The 18678-nt window shown below is 43.8% G+C and overlaps 1 protein-coding gene across 1 annotated transcript in view; it reads right to left on the bottom strand.

Annotated features, from left to right (window-relative positions):
• Positions 1-9481: 9481 nt before the first annotated feature.
• The window catches only part of stxbp5b (syntaxin binding protein 5b (tomosyn)), a gene marked incomplete at its 5' end in the record, with an annotated part of 106376 nt that continues 97179 nt past the window's right edge, over positions 9482-18678 (bottom strand). Inside the window, 3 exon segments of the mRNA XM_084310376.1 lie at positions 9482-13245; positions 17415-17635; positions 18078-18189. Of these exon segments, the coding sequence (XP_084166502.1) occupies positions 13204-13245; positions 17415-17635; positions 18078-18189 (375 nt within the window). The 3' untranslated portion in view covers positions 9482-13203.

Here is an 18678-nt window from a genome sequence, read left to right as displayed (position 1 = left end):
TGTCTGATTGGCATATGCCTCCAGCCTCCATATTGCGTGAATGAATGAATGAATGACTTTATTTGACAATATAAAAAATAAACATGTGACAGAAGAGCACAGTCGGGATATACTGCCAAGGATGAAACACAAAAAAGCTCAGAGCTTATTTCCATTGTGGTCCTTGTAGGGGGGTGGGGGGAGTGTGATGCTTAATACATGCATCATACAAAACGTGACATCACAACACATCCCATATACCATTTAACATCTATATACATACCAGACTCATACAACATGCAAGGGTGCCTTAAGCTAAGTGTCTAGGTCAAGTGTAGTCCCTTTTGAGCCATGTCTCTTCAGGCTGGACTTGAATCTAACGGCATTGTCCACGATCTTCAGGTCACTGGGCAGACTGTTCCAATAGACAGCTGCTGAATACAGAAAGGACTCCTTCCCCATACAGCTCCTGAATCTGACTGGCACAAAGTCAGTTGAGCTGCGCCTATAGTTTGGTATGCATGGGTGTCTCTGATTCGGTTGAAGTAGTTGTTAAAGTACACTGGCACTACCCCGTGCACTATTCTGTGAACTAGGCACATCCCTATCTGGTTTACTCTGTCTTCCACCTTAAGCCATCTCATGATCTCAAAGTGAGATGGGTCAAGGTGGGTTCGGGCAGGTAGCCTAAGTATTAACCTGATTAGCTTGTTTTGTGAAGTCTGTAGTTTTATTTTCTGACTTTTGGGGGCGCTGTTGTACCAGGAGCCACACGCATAGTCATAGTGACACTGTATGAGTGCTCCAGCAAGAATCTTCATCGCTGACCGATCTAAAAAATGAGAGATTCTGGCTAGGTATCTAGTCCTATTATTGATCTTTGTAAGTGCTTGGTGAGCCATGCTTTCCCCCGATAAGCTGTTTTCCAGGACGCAAACCAAGATATTTCACAGATGTTTTGTCTGTGAGAACAGTATCTCCTATTCTAATGTTAAAACCTGGCGATTTTCTGAGCCTGACCTTTGACCCGAATAGAATGGACTCAGTCTTCCCCACATGGAGGGACAGCTTGTTGTGGCCTAGCCAGTCGCTAACCTTCTCTAGTTCTGCACTCAATGTCTGCTCAACCACTCGTTTGTCTTTGTGAGACACTAGTAAGGCGGAGTCATCCGCGTATCCCTGACCCAAGCATCAGTCTACTTACCTGGTAGAATTAGAGCTTTGTAACTGTGGCATAACATCACCCCTTGTATTCATTTGGTTTGTCAAACTATGGGTTGGGACCCAAAATTCGACCAAAGTATGGAATTGTTGTGTAGTTCTGTCTTCCAACATGGCTGCCTGTAACATAGCAACCATTGTTTTGTACATGGAAGAGACAATGGTTGCCATGTAAATGGAATGGACTGCATTTATCCAAAGCGCTTTACAATTTGTTCCTCACATTTTTAAACCATTCACTCACACATTCACACACCGATGGCGGATGCGGCCGTGCAAGGAGCCATCCTGCTCATCGGGAGCAATTAGGGGTTAAGTGTCTTGCTCAAGGACACTTCGACACGATACCCGAGAGGAGCCAGAATCTAACCGGGAACCTTCAGATGACCAGACTACCTCCTGAGGTACTGTCCCCCCGCCCCCCCTATGTGCAAAATAATGGTTGCCGTGTGTTGATTGTGAGAAATACGTTGATAAAAACTAGGGATGTTCGATATTGGCTTTTTTACCGATATCCGATATTGTCCAACTCTTAATTCCCGATACTGATATCAACCGATACCGATATGCGGGTTTCCCCGCCAAAAAAAACTGAATAATTTCAGGTAATTAACATTACATATCTCTTGTCGTGGAATTAACACAACATTATGCATACTTTTGACAATAAATAAAATAAGAATTTGTTCTTACTTGCTTGCCTGGGTAAATAAAGGTTAAATAAATGTTAAAAAAAAAAAATCTTTAAAACCCATACAGATAATTTCCGATATTACATTTTAATGCCAATATCGGACATCCCTAATAAAAACGTAATCATTTTAACAATAATAACTGCTACAACTGGATATTGTAAACAAGTCACGGTAGAACAGTAACGTCAGGCAGTTTTCCAGTTTCCACTTGACCTACACTGCAACAGCACAGACATTAGGCATTTTCTTTTGGAAGTGGTTACCAACGGTTACAGGCAGCCATGTTGGAAGAAAGAGAACTACACAACATCCCGTGCGAGGCCTCCACTGTCGCCGGGCTCCTGGCTTCATGACGAGGATAACGCCGTATTTAAAATGTGTCCAGGATGAGAGATCCCGTTTCTTCTCAGTGTGAAATGTTTTTAGAGTCGACCCTGCAGTCGAGTGAAGAGATATGAAACCAAAACATAAATGTGGCCGATATCAGATTCCAGTGTGAACTGGTCACGTTCCTGAACTGACAGACATGCGTAAATGAACGATAAATGATGATGGACGTAAACATGGAGGACACTGAAGTTTTTGCTTTAAATGTATAAGTTGAATGCAGTGGGAGGCTTAGCTAATTAAAACAAATCTGACCTGTATCTGATCTAGGACCACATATGAAAGTGGCCCAAATCAGAATTGAAAAGATCAGATTCCATGTGATGTGTGTGGTTCACACTGTTGTGGGGGGGGAAAAAAACAGATCCGAGTCACATACGATACTGTAGAGCAGAAATAATCTGATTTGGGCCATTTTTTGCCTGCAGTGTGAATGTAGCCTTATGGGCAGCTGTGATTTAACACCGAACACTGATTTGTTTGTGGCGGCCTACAGTACCATGATATCAGACAGACCCACCACAAATAGATTTAAGAGATATGGATGGGGGGGAAAGGGTAGTACTAGGAAACAACAGCAACAATATAGAATTCAGACAGACTATGGCAGCTGTGTCCAGGTAGTTAACCTGGGATCATCATAGGTGGCCTCAGCTATGCGTCATCCATTTCAACTGAAACGGGCCCCACTCGCTAGCAGGGCCCCGGATTGACGAAGCAAACACACCCTGGATTGATAAAGCAAATGCGAGCACTGTGCCAATATATGGATAACTGATGCACGGTGGAAACGCTTGAAAAGGCACATCACCAGCACAGTGAGATGTTTTTCAAGTCTTTCACCTTGTAGAAGAGACCTTGCTCCTGACATAAACCAAGTAATGTCAGACTAGTTGAGCTGCGTCGTGGTGAGTTTGGCACAGTGGCTACAGTAGTGTCCCGCCGTATGTGCAAATTCGTCTAAAACATTGTATTTTCATTGGCTTCCTATTGTGATTCTGGGTGAGGTCGAATATAATGCATCATATTATCTCCAGAAACCTCAGAATGTCTCGTTTCATTCCGTGTATGACATGTTACTGTAGCATTATGCCGTTTCATGATTTTAGGGTTGAAAAGCGAGCAGGAAATGTCTTGTGTGTGTGCACGCAGGCTCAGCCTCTCCCCATTTGCTTGCACCCCACAGTTTGAGGATCACTGGTTTAGTCTGTGTGTGTGTTTCAGAGAGAGAGAGAGAGAGAGAGAGAGAGAGAGAGCGAGAGAATTTCCTGAGAGCAGTCAGAGAGCACATTTGTGCGTCAGAGAGGCATGTTTCAGTTTATGTCCAAGGCCCGCTTTACATTCTCCTGTAAATGTACGTGGAGGAGGGGGGTTGTTGATACAAGATAAGGGCCCCATATCTGATCTTGAAACGGGCCCCCTGAACATATGTCTGGGATTTAACAGAATAGTGAACAAGTTAGTCAATCAACAATCAGTGTTTCCCACACATGGCCAAGTCCAACCACAGTATCAGATAGACCCACCACAAATTAATGATCATTACATTTATATAGCGCTTTTTCTAGACACTGAGGGCTAGATCCACAAAGAATGGATTGCACGGTGCTAATTGCACCTTTACTAACACAATTCATCATGAATTGAAAATGGGGGACCCTGATGTAAACAAGATGAAAGTCTTTCTCTGGTCTGCATCCCCTTAACAATTGTGTGTATTGAGCCGTACTGTATTGTACCCATTCTGCTAATACAATCAATACCTGCCCGGTGATTGATTGAACATTTTATTCATTGATTGAATGAAAACAATTGTTAAGGGGATGCAGACCAGAGAAAGACTTTCATCTTGTTTACATCAGGGTCCGCCATTTTCAATTCATAATGAATTGTAAGTAAGGGTGCAATTAGCACTGTGCAATCCATTCTTTGTGGATCTAGCCCTCAAAGCGCTCCCCTCAATGTAGGGTGGAAATTGCCTCCTTCACCATCACTGGTAGCACCCAACCAACCAACGCAGGCTCAATGGCTGCCTGCCATACACTGGCACCAGGCACACATCACACACTACACAATGGCTGAACGGCTCAGGAGATACAGGGATTGATGTCAGCCAATTAAGGGGGCAGGGATGATTAGGTGTAGTGGCCTTGATGTCAGAGACCTGATTGGGAATTTGGCCAGGAACGTCGGGGGAACTCTTTGCGATTGATTGAAAACTTTATTAACAGATTGCAGAATGGGTACAGTACAGTACAGCCCAATACATACAATTGTTAAAGGGATGCAGACCAGAGAAAGACTTTCGTCTTGTTTACATCAGGGTCCCCCATTTTCAATTCATCATATGACACACACGACATACAGATAGACAGTACTTATTTGCAAATACAGTACTGTTTGTGATACAAAAAGAGTCTAGAAAAGAGAGGATATACATTTGACGTTGAAACTGTACATTGGAGGAGGTTTGGTAGGTGGGGTGGGGGTTGTACATTGGAGGTGGTTGGGTGGGTGGGGTGGGGGGGTTGGGTAGGTTGGGTAGGAGGGGTGGGTGGGGGACACTGTACAACTGTACAAGCAAAACAGGCCCTCTGAATTCATTGCATGCCACACTTATCACTATTCCTCATCTCTGAGTCTGTGCTCCTTGCCCACCTCGCCCTACCTCCACAAATAACCTATAGGAAACCCAAGATGGACAACACTGAATAATAGCTCAATAAATACTGCCATACTCTAATCATTTCCAGGCAGGGCCAGTAGGCCTCTGCCAGAGGAGCCCGGGTAGGGTAGGTTAATCCACCTTGTAGGTTTAAATCCCCCTTCAAGCACCGGAGAAGAGCTGTTGACAGGCAGCAGCACTATCTGACACACACCAGTCATCATCACAAAGAAGTAAAACAAAGTAAAGCGTGACCTCGGTCTATGTCAGGAGTGGACTCAAGTAAAAAATGGCCTACCTTGCCGGTGTAGGGGGCTTGGCCCAGGTTGATCCCATCCTTAGCGAGTTTATCCCTGATCAATATCTTCAGTTTCAGTTTGGGATAAGTCACAAAGTCACTACAATCGGTGAACCTGGGGTTGTGGTTCCCGGGACAGGACCCCTGGTGTCTCAGAGACAGAGTACAGCAGGAGGGGGGGTACTGAGCGGGGTCCAGCGGCTCCAGGGTGAAGTAGAGACCCGCTGTTCTGGTCTTGTCGTCCTCCTCCCTCAGCGTCCTCACGGCCGCCAGGAGCCGCTGCCGGTGGTACCTGACGCGGACACCGATGGCGTCGAGGTCCGGCTCCCCGATCTGTTTGCACACCTCCAAGTCGTCGTATCCATTGTCCACAAACGACTCCACGTACTGGGTCAGGTTGAGCGTCGTCAGCCATTCAAAAACAATGTCTGGCCCTTGGCTCATCTTGAGAGAGAGAGTAAGTAAGAGCAGCAGGCCTATATGATAATATAGGATCACCTTCCATCCATGCACAGTATAGAGCAGTTGTAATACAATTGTTTTATTACCATTTTATCATGTCTTATCGTTTCCATCCTTATTTTATGAGTGTTTATAGATTTGTAACCCCTTGTTTCGTTTTTAGTGTAAAAGCACTTTGAGCTGCAATCTGTATAGAATGGTGCTGTATAAATAAAGTTATTATTATTATTAGTTATTATTAACCGGGCAATTCAGCGCACCGTTCTTCCGAGAACATTATGCGCGCCTGTGTGGCACCAACTTCCAGGCTGCTGCTAAAAAACACGCTCCTGTAACCAGAACCATGATTCCGTGACAGGCGTGTGTGTATCCAGCAAATATAGTCTATAATATAGTGAATTATTTCACCAACGATGTTGTAACATGTCCAAATAGTCCAATAAAAGCGAACGATCCTCATTCATCAAGTGCGGCTCCGATGAGCGCGCAGGTGGTTTCTGCGCTCCTTGATGATGACGCGCGGTCATCGATTTTCATATTTTCCTTTTACGCATCAACAGATATGCATTTTTTTTGTTTCGCCTAAAGACGCGGTAGCCTTAACGGAGCAAATGTCTTTAATTAAAGAGTTTGTTCCTTGGTAGAGGTCGTGTATTATTACCCTGGTGGTCGTAGTTTCTCTGCTGCTGAATGCATCCCCCTTTTGTTCCCATTCATCACAACCAGTTGGAGTGCAGATGCCGATCACAATAAATCCATCCGTTCCGCAATGAAAGATTCTCGGTGTATGGATTCCATTTTTAAATCAAATAAAAATAGCCTACATTCAACCAAAAAATACCGTTATACCGGTTCCTGGTGCACTTGGTGTTGTAGCCGATTTCGTTCCGTTACTGAGTCCAGACTCCAGACCGCCTTTCGTCGATTTTCAACTTTATTGGTTCCCTGCTCTCTCTCTCTCTGTGTGTGTGATGCTCCCGATCCCGAGTCCTCCTGGCGTCAAGCACATCCTCAACGCCTGGCTCACTTTCCCCAGTCAGTCGATGAGATTCCCCTGAGCTCTGGCGCCCCCTGCTGCCGCTGCCGAGACAGGGACGCTGATATCATAATGAATATTAAATATGAATATTATTCACAGAATGTTGAATGAGAATTCACAGTAATGTTTTCATTATGTGTATAAAACAAACACAAGTTTCGAGATAGTGCATAAAATTCGAAATTATTCGACGTCGGCATGCAATTAAACTAGTAAACTGCACACAATGACTTAGATAATGCCAGTTAGGGTACCTTATGTATACTGCACCTGTGTATACTGTATACTTTACTTGCTCCTAGTATATATTCAGATTCTAAGTGTTATTGACCATTTTTATTGTAACGTATATAACCGATAGGGCATACAGACCCTCATCGGCACCTTTGATTACACTGCCTATACTTGCTCATATTCAGAGTTAAATATTATTGTTTACACTGCTTATTTCTATCTGTACTATAATTGTATTGCATATATTTATGTATTTCTAGTACTATTACCCTGCCCATACCTGTACCATGCTGCTACAGTATGATGCCTGCATTTCCCCAAGGAAATCTGTTTGCTGTATACAAATATACTGTGTTTTGGCCAATCAACAATACCAACTGAGTCATGTGACAAAATTGCCCCCTACCTGCGCTAAAAAAGTACAACAGGGCTCTATGGAGAAACCATGACACTCCCCTGACAAAAAGTTGTTTCAAACGACAACGGCTGGATGTCATTTAGCCAAATCAGCACGGCTGTGAGTGTGAGTCTTTCACCTTTTACACATCTAGCTTTGGCATGGATTGATTGTTTAGATCGCTAGCATGGCTAACAAATGCAAATATATTGTAGTCTCCCCCGTTGTTCTGACCAGGATTACGTTCCTTTTGCCCCCTTGATGCGCACCACCGAGTCTGACGTGTATATACAGTGAACAGGTCTATAAAGGAATATCTCATCTCATCTTAGTAAACACACAAATTCACCCAAAAGAAAAACACGAGACAAAATGCTTTCAGATTTGTTTTACATTTATTTTCCATCATTGCACAATAATATCTATATATTCTGTATCTACATAATGTCTAAATTGTTTGTGGCAGCAGATTAAATCAGACATCCATGTGAAATTTATCTTAATAAAACTGTACAAAAATCGCCTATACCATGAGATAATACTGCAACTCTTTACAGATATCCATCCCAGAAGACATAATATTTAGATGATAAGTGTGGCGGGTCGAGGCGCCCTTTGAACTCTCCTGCACGGCACCGAAGTCTAGCATTAGATTTCAATGCATTTCTATAGCACAGTATGAAGCAAACGAGAAGACAGACACACAGACACACACACACACATACGCACACACAAAAAGAAAAACAATATCCAATTAAATAAATACACTCTCTCACACACACGAGTACGACTGGCATGTTTTTTTTTTTTTTTCTCAAATGAAAACGGAGAACATGTCTGGTGATTGGTGACATATTGATTTTTGTTCAACTCTGTGGTATACGAATGCCAAAACAGACAATCTCTAAAGAGGGATAATACAGGAATACATGGTTTGTCTTCAAGTTTGTAAACACTTAATATCATGCATTCCTCCAATGTGCAATAAGAGACCATTTAGGACATACAATATGTTGTGAAGTTAAGCTGTTTTCAGTGGAGGCCACGTCCGGTAGACCCAGAAATGAGGCCCACCAGTGGAGATTTACCCCCCCCCCCCCCCTCCCTCCCTCCCTCCCCAAACAATCTCCTGAAATAGCGAAAGCTGAATCTGAGATGAGCATGTTCGATATATTACCGGAAAATGTTTATTTTTCATGTTTGGATAATGGATTAATTATGTACACAACCCAATGTTTTGGACATCGACGCGGTATCCCATTCCCAAAATTACATTAAAGGTATTCATTTTTTATTTTTTTTTATATATTATTGAAATTAAAAGTATATATATATCTGTTTCTCAAATATATAAATATATCGTAATATCATTAAACTGACATTGAAAACAAATCTGAGAGTGAAGCGATCAGCGTAACTGGCAAACGACACACACAGAAAAAGCATTAAGTTCTGACATGTTTTGGTCCTTTCAAAAACAAGAAAAGAAACGGAGAGAGAAAATAACACATAAAAAGAAAAACATAAAAAAAAAGAAAATATCATTCGTAAGTACAAAAAATAGTGCAAAAAACCCACACAATTGCTCTCTTCCGAAAAAATAAACGCAGCTCAGTAGTATACAGTATAGTAAGAGTGAGGTTAAATTCTGCCAACTTAAAAATCCACCTTTTCCTGTCCTTTTCAGTACAAGTACAGCAGTGTAGGACGGCATAGAGGACGGCGTAGAGGGCGGCGTAGAGGGCGACGGCGTCTGCGAGAACGAGCCATGGCCCCCATCTATTTTCTTTCCCTCTCTACACACAGTAGGGCCTCCGGACATAACAGTGTTCATCGAAAAACCAGACGGGACTCTTTTGCGCTTTAGATAGAAATCCAAGACAACTCTGTGAAATTAAGCAACTCTTTGGTGTCAGAAAAGAAGATGGCCGCTAAACGTAACGTCACGTTGCCTTTAAAAACCCGCACTGTCAGATTTGTGTCCCAGTTGTCCCGATTATGTACAACATTTTGGCAGCAATCTGGAGCGACACGAAGTCTCACCTCTCTCTCTTGTTTCCCCCCCCCCCCCCCCCGAAAACAAAAAGAAACGGAAGAAGGATGACGCTCCCACGTGGACACAAATAGCAGCATATCCCCGTAGAAAATCGAATTACAATAGAAGTCTAGTTTAATCACACTGATGGAAAAAAAAAAACACTGTCAAGCAAAAAAAAAAAAAAAAAATCTCAAAAGACCTATTGTGATATACTGTATCTTATATTATAAATATACGCGTCCATACATATATTCCTGAATATATGCATGTTCACAAACACACAGATTTACACGTAGGTAGAGGTTAGCATATGCATTGTGATAGGCAGAGAGAGAGAGATAGTGAGAAAGAGAGAAGATCATTTTGATTGGATGGTTCGGAGAAGATGGCGACCGATGGACTATTCGGGAACACTTTGTGGCGATTGGTCGTTTCTACTGGTAGCTACGAATACGAAGACGGGGTTTACAGATTCCATTGTGCTGTGAAAAGACACATGCCTTGTTTACCCCCCCCCCCTACACATTTAAAGATTCAGTACAATGTCAATCGTGTTTTTCAATCTCGTTGCATTTTTTAACAGAAGGTATCTTGATGTAACTTTACCCAAAATGTTAGAACTGCTGTTGTTGTTGTTGTTGTTGTTGTTGTTGTTGTTGTTGTGAAAATTATAACTGATGCCCTTTGATTTACAATCCCCTTGGATATCGAATCGATAGAATCTAACCATTTCAAATATCCAATCCGAGATTGCATCGTCTACTCAGGTTTCCCTGATTGGCCCATCAGTCTGTCAGTCAGAAAGGATATCAGCTTATCTAGTCTACGAACAAGTGAGGAAGCGAGTTTGCTAACATTACAAATTAGTATGTTTTTAATATATATTTTTTCCTTTTCATAAAAGTGAACTTTATTTTTTAATGTAATCTTGCTGCAATAAATTAAAAAAAATCACTAAGCCACGCCCCCTCAACATACTGAGAGTTGGCTCAGAGAGGGTGCACTAAGCCACGCCCCCTCAACATACTGAGTTGGCTGTACTCAGAGGGTGTACTAAGCCACGCCCCCTCAACATACTGAGTTGGCTGTACTCAGAGGGTGTACTAAGCCACACCCCCTCAACATACTGAGAGTTGGCTGTACTCAGAGGGTGCACTAAGCCACGCCCCCTCAACATACTGAGTTGGCTGTACTCAGAGGGTGCACTAAGCCACGCCCCCTCAACATACTGAGAGCTGGCTGTACTCAGAGAGGGTGTACTAAGCCACGCCCCCTCAACATACTGAGAGTTGGCTGTACTCAGAGAGGGTGTACTAAGCCACGCCCCCTCAACATACTGAGAGTTGGCTGTACTCAGAGAGGGTGCACTAAGCCACGCCCCCTCAACATACTGAGAGTTGGCTGTACTCAGAGAGGGTGTACTAAGCCACGCCCCCTCAACATACTGAGAGCTGGCTCAGAGAGGGTGAACTAAGCCACGCCCCCTCAACATACTGAGTGTTGGCTCAGAGAGGGTGCACTAAGCCACGCCCCCTCAACATACTGAGAGCTGGCTCAGAGAGGGTGCACTAAGCCACGCCCCCTCAACATACTGAGAGTTGGCTGTACTCAGAGAGGGTGCACTAAGCCACGCCCACTCAACATACCGATAGTTGGCTGTACTCAGAGAGGGTGCACTAAGCCACGCCCCCTCAACATACTGAGAGTTGGCTGTACTCAGAGAGGGTGTACTAAGCCACGCCCCCTCAACATACTGAGAGTTGGCTGTACTCAGAGGGTGCACTAAGCCACGCCCCCTCAACATACTGAGAGTTGGCTGTACTCAGAGAGGGTGTACTAAGCCACGCCCCTCAACATACTGAGTTGGCTGTACTCAGAGGGTGCACTAAGCCACGCCCCCTCAACATACTGAGAGTTGGCTCAGAGAGGGTGCACTAAGCCACGCCCCCTCAACATACTGAGAGTTGGCTCAGAGAGGGTGAACTAAGCCACGCCCCCTCAACATACTGAGAGTTGGCTCAGAGAGGGTGAACTAAAACACGTATAAACAAATCAAATGATACATGTATCTGAAGCTGAACAAACGACACTCCTAACATTAACAACACAAACAGACGATCATTGTACTGGTTCTTTAAAAACGATGCAAAATCAACTCCGGCTATGAAAAGAATGTTCAAAGGGCAATGAAAATAAAAAAATGTATAGATAGAATCCGTATGGCAAATTATCATGAGGGAGAAAAATAAAATCGTAACCAAAATATATAGTTATGCAATCTAAGTTGAATAATCATCACATAGCTAACCGACTAATCCTTCACACAAGACACACAGTAGCTGCAGCCCCCGGATAAACTAGAACTATACCCCTCCTTCAGGGGCCTACGGGCTTCCTTGTGTCAGATAGATCCATGTAAACTGTTTGAGTCAGGGGTAAACATGTCCTGCACACTCTGTGTATTTAACTCATATAGAGACACTTTTTTTCTTTTTTTTTTTTACAGATTTTGTATATAATAAAAAATTATAATACGTTTTAGATTTTATGCACCTCACATTTGAGACTCTTTGTTTTCTACCATCTCTTCCCAATAAATAAGCATATCTAAAATAAAAACAAAACGGCTTCATAATTGGCGTCACAAACATTACTTACATAATTGCCTGACACGATCCGATAGGGAAAAAAAAAAGTTTCCAAAAGGAGTGATCTGTGATAACTAGCGTACTACCAGCCCTTGTTCAGAGAGAGAGAGAGAGGCGACGAGATCCGCCATCCCTCAGGTGGATCTTCCTACCGTTACTCTGCTCTAAGTGCTCGACAGATCCTTCAGGAGAGAAAATCTAAATCGACAACAACCCAAAAACAAACAAAAAAGACAAAAGAACAGAGAGGCCCACACCTCCAAAACACATCACTAAGGAAAACGCAAAGGAGTCGAGTCCTTCCTTCATTCGTCCGAGAGCGTTGCTATAGTTACTGACACTTAACACAGAGCTGACTTCACTTGATTTAAATAGGGAGGGGGGGGGGGGTTCATCAGACTTTTCTCCTCATGTAAGTCCTGTGTGTTCGACACCGGAGCTGTGTCAATTTACATTGTGTTGTCCACAGCCCTGGTCCACACCGTAAAGGGCAGAGTGAAAAAAAAACAAAAAAAACAGAACAAACAAACAAACAAATCAGAAAAAAACAAAACAACAGCGATCAGGCCACGAGTACTTGTTTTGCAGAATTGTCTTTCCTTTTCCAGAACAAAACAGCAGTATAGTATATAGTACATTATATATGTATGTGGGTGAGTGTGTGTGGTGGTGATATAAGGTCTTTCTCTTCTGGCCCTGGAGAGAGAGAGAGAGAGAGAGAGAGAGAGAGAGAGAGAGAGAGAGAGAGAGAGAGAGCGTGGTGGTGAGAGTGAACTCCCTCTCAGGTGAGATGGAGAGAAACAGAGAGACGCAGAAGAGCTCCTCTTTTGCTGCCGTTTCTCCTCCAAGCGTCGGGATCAGACGGATCTACTCGCTCCTCCTCTGCGCCCCCCAGTGGCGATACCGAGGTAATGCAGTGTGTGCGTGTGTGTGTGTGTGTGTGTGAGTGTGTGTTATTGTGCTGAGACTGAGAGAAAGCATCATTCTGTAAAAGAGCAGACCTCCTGCGGAGAAGAAATGAAGAAGAGGAGGAGAGAGAGAGATAGAGAGAGATAGAGAGAGAGAGGGGATGTGCAGCTCCTCTGATAAAGTGGTGTGCATGATTACAGAGTCTCTACCGGCTCCTCCACACGCTGCCCATCAGAGCTGGTACCACTTCTTATCCTTATACTTCAGCATCATCTGAGAGGAGAGAAGCAGAGGAGATAGAGGGAGAAGAGAGGGGGAGAGGGAGAGGAGAGAGGGAGAGAAGAGAGAGAGGGGAAAAGAAGAGAGAAGAGAGGGAGAGAAGAGAGGGGGAGAGAAGAGAGGGGGAGAGATTAGAGAGGGGGAGAGAAGAGAGGGGGGAGAAGAGAGGGGGGAGAAGAGAGAGGGGGAGAAGAGAGAGGGGGAGAAGAGAGGGGGAGAGAAGAGAGGGAGAGCAAATAGGGGGAGAAGAGAGGGGGGAGAGGAGAGAAGAGAGGAGAGTGGAAGAAGAGAGGAGAGAAGGGGAGAGGAGAGAGTGAGAGAAGAGAGAGGGAGAGGAGAGAAAGAGAGAAGAGAGGGAGAGAAGGGAGCAGGAGAGAAGAGAGAGGAGGGAGAGAAGAGAGGGGGAGAGAAGAGAGCGAGAGAGAAGAGAGGGGAGAGAATAGAGTGGGAGAGAAGAGAGGGAGAGGGAGAGAGAAGAGGGGGAGAGAAGAGGGAGAGAAGAGAGGGAGAGAGAAGAGAGGGGGAGAGAAGAGAGGGGGAGAGAAGAGAGGAGAGAGAAGAGTGGGGGATAGATTAATAGGATGTATACAGAAAAGAAAACATGAGGCCTTTGTATGGATAATGAGCCAGGTGCTACCTGAGGCCTAGTAAGCCCTACATTAGACCTAGTAAGCCCTACCTTAGACCTACTGTAGTAAGCCCTACCTTAGGCCTAGTAAGCCCTACCTTAGGCCTTGAGGCGTAGTAAGCCCTACCTTAGGCCTAATAAGCCCTACCTGAGGCCTAGTAAGCCCTACCTGAGGCATAGTAAGCCCTACCTGAGGCCTAGTAAGGTTTTTATTGTTTACCCCTTTGGGTGACTGGTAGATCAAGTCTGGTCACATTTAGTAGTGTGAGGTGACCAGCTGGCACAGAATCAGGTAAAACATGGGACTTCCTGTTTGTCTTGGTGTCCATGCTTTTTAGTTTGGGAGGCCAACCTGCTCAAGAGTCTCATTTCACATGATTTGTGCAGACTTGACACCTGGGCAACCAAATGTGTCCAACCCCTGGGTAGATGTTAGGCCCTGGGTAGATAATAATAATAATAATTAGGGATGTCTGATATTATCGGCCTACCGATATTATCGGCCGATATTGGCATTCAAATGTAATATCGGAAATTATCGTATCGGTTTTCAAATTATTATTATTATTATTATTATTATTATTTTTTTTACATTTATTTAACCTTTATTTACCCAGGCAAGCAAGTAAGAACAAATTCTTATTTTATTTATTGTCAAAAGTATGCATAATGTTGTGTTAATTCCACAACAAGAGATATGTAATGTTAATTACCTGAAATTATTCAGTGTTTTTGGCGGGGAAACCCTGCATATATCTGTATCGGTTGATATCGGTATCGGAAATTAAGAGTTGGACAATATCGGTATATCGGATATCGGTAAAAAAGCCAATATCGAACATCCCTAATAATAATAATACACTTTATTTGCACCTTTCATACAAGAACTGCAGCCCAAAGTGTTTCACAGCAGTGATGTAGACATACAATTTGCATAAAATAGACAGAATAAAAGCAATGCAGAGAATAAGAAAAATGGTAAAAGCAATGCAGGCAATAACAATAACGTTAGATGGTCATAAAACACTTTAGTTTGAAGTTACTTGATTTTCTGTTGTCTGCTTTTGATCGATTATCCTGACATACATTTAGTTCCATTGTATATTACCTTTATTTATTTATTTATTTATTTTTATTTCTTGTATATTGTTAATCCTGGCTTAAGTCACCCACAATATGTTGTGCTGCGCTTGTGTTGTTATGTCTTTGTGTTCAACAGACTATGGTCGCTTTCACATATAGTTTGGTGGACTCTGGTTTGCTTTCACACTGCAATTTGTCAAGTGCACCAAACTTTCTGAACAATGTCACACGATCGAAAAGGGCGTTCGTCTATTGGATATATATAGAATCCCAAAAACAGGCTTCGGGGACAGCTCTACAGCGCACACACACACACACCACATTATTCTGCGAACCAGCCCAGCGCACACACATACACCACATTATTCTGCGAACCAGCCCAGTGCACACACATTACACACACATACACCACATTATTCTACAAAGCAGCCCAGTGCACACACATTACACACACATACACCACATTATTCTACAAAGCAGCCCAGTGCACACACATTACACACACATACACCACATTATTCTGCGAAGCAGCCCAGCGCACACACATTACACACACATACACCACATTATTCTGCGAAGCAGCCCAGCGCACACACATTACACACACATACACCACATTATTCTGCGAAGCAGCCCAGCCCAGCGCACACACATTACACACACATACACCACATTATTCTGCGAAGCAGCCCAGCGGCCAGCCCAGCGCACACATTATTCTCATATATTTCTGAAATGCTGACGCAGTTTTTTAACTTTGATGTGACATTGGTCGATTGTTCGATTGAAGCTCATTGCCATCATTCTCTCGCTAAACAACTTACACCTCGTTGTTTTTGTGAGTGGCCACAAGCAGCTGTTTAATTAGCTCGTCTGACCATATTTCTATCAAGGCTTTTACCTCCTCATTCTGTCCACGAGACATGTTCCACGCCGCGTGCTTGTTTTGCAGTGCGCGCCGCAGTGTTTCTTTTGTTTCCTTCTACTCAAGATGTACAGTTTATCGGGTCACTTCCTATATTTGGTCTTGCGTTTGGTCTGATGAGCATTCACACCACAAACGTAGCGCACCAGGGTTCACTTGGAAGCGAACCGAGACCTACGTTTTCAGGCGGACCAGAGTTCGCTTTTTTGGTCCACACCAGAGTTTGAATGAGCTTTCACACTACCCCAAACCAAGCGGACTATCGGAGGAAACGAACTCCGCTGCGTTTAAAGCGGACAAAACAGCTCTGGTGTGAATGCGACCTATGTCTTAAAATATATACAATTTATAGCTTTAATTAATAACCATTGTACATCATTCTTTTTTTGTATCCACTTTTTTCCTACTTTTTCTATTTTTTCTCTCCCATACCAATTTAGCCGTGCCAATTCTCCCCTCCCCTGTCTTGAATGTTGCTCACATGTGCCCCCCACTGGCCGGTTGTAGGGAGGATAGAAGCCCGTCACATGTCCCCTCCGATACATGTGCAGGCAGCCAGTCGCATCTTTTCACCTGCCAGCGCGGACTCTCATTTGGCGAGGAGTAACGCGTGGGAGGCTCACACTACCCCCGCTATTTCCTGTCTCTGCTGTGCAGGCGCCCCAACCGACCTGTAGGAGTCGCTGTTTACAACGTCCAGATTACTACCCATCGACTTCCCACCCGCTAACTCTGCCAATTGAGTTAGTATGACGGCCGGCCATAGCCGGAGGCAACGCCGACAGCCGGATTCGATACCGGTGTCTCTTGCGTTGGTGATGAGCGCAATGTCTGCTGCGCCACCCAGCCGCCCCATTGTACATCATTCTGTAATTGCTTTGAGTCTGCCTTTCCTGTTTTTATCTTATTTTAACTTGATTTTATCCTGCCGATTACTATCTTTGTGTTATTCTATCTCTCGTAGTTGTAAACTCAACGTCACTGTAGTGTAAACCTCAGTGTCCCTGGAGTTTAAATAAAGGTTGAATGAATGAAGAATAATATACTCGTCAGTATGAGTTAGTGATGCACGATATATCGGCCGATATGGCAGTTTTTTTTACACATCGGTATCGGTCCGATATCAAGATAGGGCCGATATTAATTTTTTAATCTTTTTTTTTCTTCTTTTTACATGTTTTGGCCTTAAATAGTTTCAAAATATCTGTCATTTCTGAAAATAAATTACAAAAGTAAAAAAAAAAAAAAAAAAGAAAAAAAAAAAAAATGCGTTTTGGAAAATAGCTCTTTATTTGATCATCATAAAAAAGTGTTTTCTATACAGAGATATCGACATCGGTAAATATCGGTATCGGCCAGAACAGCAATATTAATATCGGTTATCGGTATCGGCCACAATTTTCACATCGGTGCATCACTAGTATGAGTCCAGGTTTCTTGTCTTTCTCCAAACCCTCAGTTAAAATCATGAAAACAGGGTTCTGTTCTGGAACCTGGATTGGATTCAGGCGTGTCGTCTCTACTCACGTCGTGGGCGTGTTTGGAGAACGAGTCTGCGCTGGCCAACATGGCGGCCGTCCTCTCGTCCAGCTCGCCCAGCTTCTGCCCCCTCTCGTCCAGGGCTATCCGGGCGCGGGCCAGGTCCCCCACCACCCCGGAGGCGGCCCCCTTCATGCCCTCCATGCCGCCCGGGCCCGGGATGTGCTGGGCCAGGCTACGGGAGGCCTTGCCGGCCACCGTCTCGCCGACTACGTCAGACGAGGAGAAACAAGCGCCGACGTCACGGGGCTTTCACACAAGATGGTGCTGCTGAGTCACAAGTAGGGGGTGGTCCGGAGGGGGGCTGTGCCCCCCGTCCTTGAGGCAATCATTTTTTAAAGCCATTTGCTGTAATTTCCTGCAACTTACAAATAATAATAATAATAATAATAATAATAATAATAATAATAATAATAATAATAATAATAATAATAATAATACATACAATAATAATTTCAATAAAATAGTAAACACAAGAGTAAGTTCCAAATATATGTCTGACTAACTAGCTGGAGTTGTGGGTATGCAGTATGAAGAACAGCATGGTAAGTAGGGAATAAGGCTGGAGGTCCAAAATTAGTGGTTAACCATCTGTCGTGTGGCAGTGAAAGGGTTAATAATTATACTACAGGAGTGCATGGTGTCACTCACAGAGGTCCTCTCTGTCCAGCGACTGGGCTCCTCCCCCAAACAGGCCCTTGAAGAAGCCTCTGTTAGGAGCCTCTGGCGTCTCCACCGGAGTGAACAGCTCCCCCAGCATCTCCTGCAGGAACACAGAACCACAGCATGTAGAACAGACAGCAGGTAGAAACACAGCGTGTAGAACATACAGCATGTAGAACCACAGCATGTAGAACAACACACAGCATGTAGAAACACAGCATGTAGAAACACAGCATGTAGAAACACAGCATGTAGAACATACAGCATGTAGAAACACAGCATGTAGAACATACAGCATGTAGAAACACAGCATGTATAAACACAGCATGTAGAAACACAGCATGTAGAACATACAGCATGTAGAAACACAGCATGTAGAAACACAGCATGTAGAAACACAGCGTGTAGAAACACAGCGTGTAGAAACACAGCGTGTAGAAACACAACATGTAGAAACACAGCATGTAGAAACACAGCATGTAGAAACACAGCATGTAGAAACACAGCGTGTAGAAACACAGCATGTAGAAACACAGCATGTAGAAACACAGCATGTAGAAACACAGCGTGTAGAAACACAGCATGTAGA

This window comes from Notolepis coatsorum (assembly GCF_963971535.1).
Source record: "Notolepis coatsorum genome assembly, chromosome: 3".
NCBI lineage: Eukaryota > Metazoa > Chordata > Actinopteri > Aulopiformes > Paralepididae > Notolepis > Notolepis coatsorum.
Note: the sequence above shows the minus strand (reverse complement) of the source record. Positions and strands in the feature narration are given on the sequence as shown.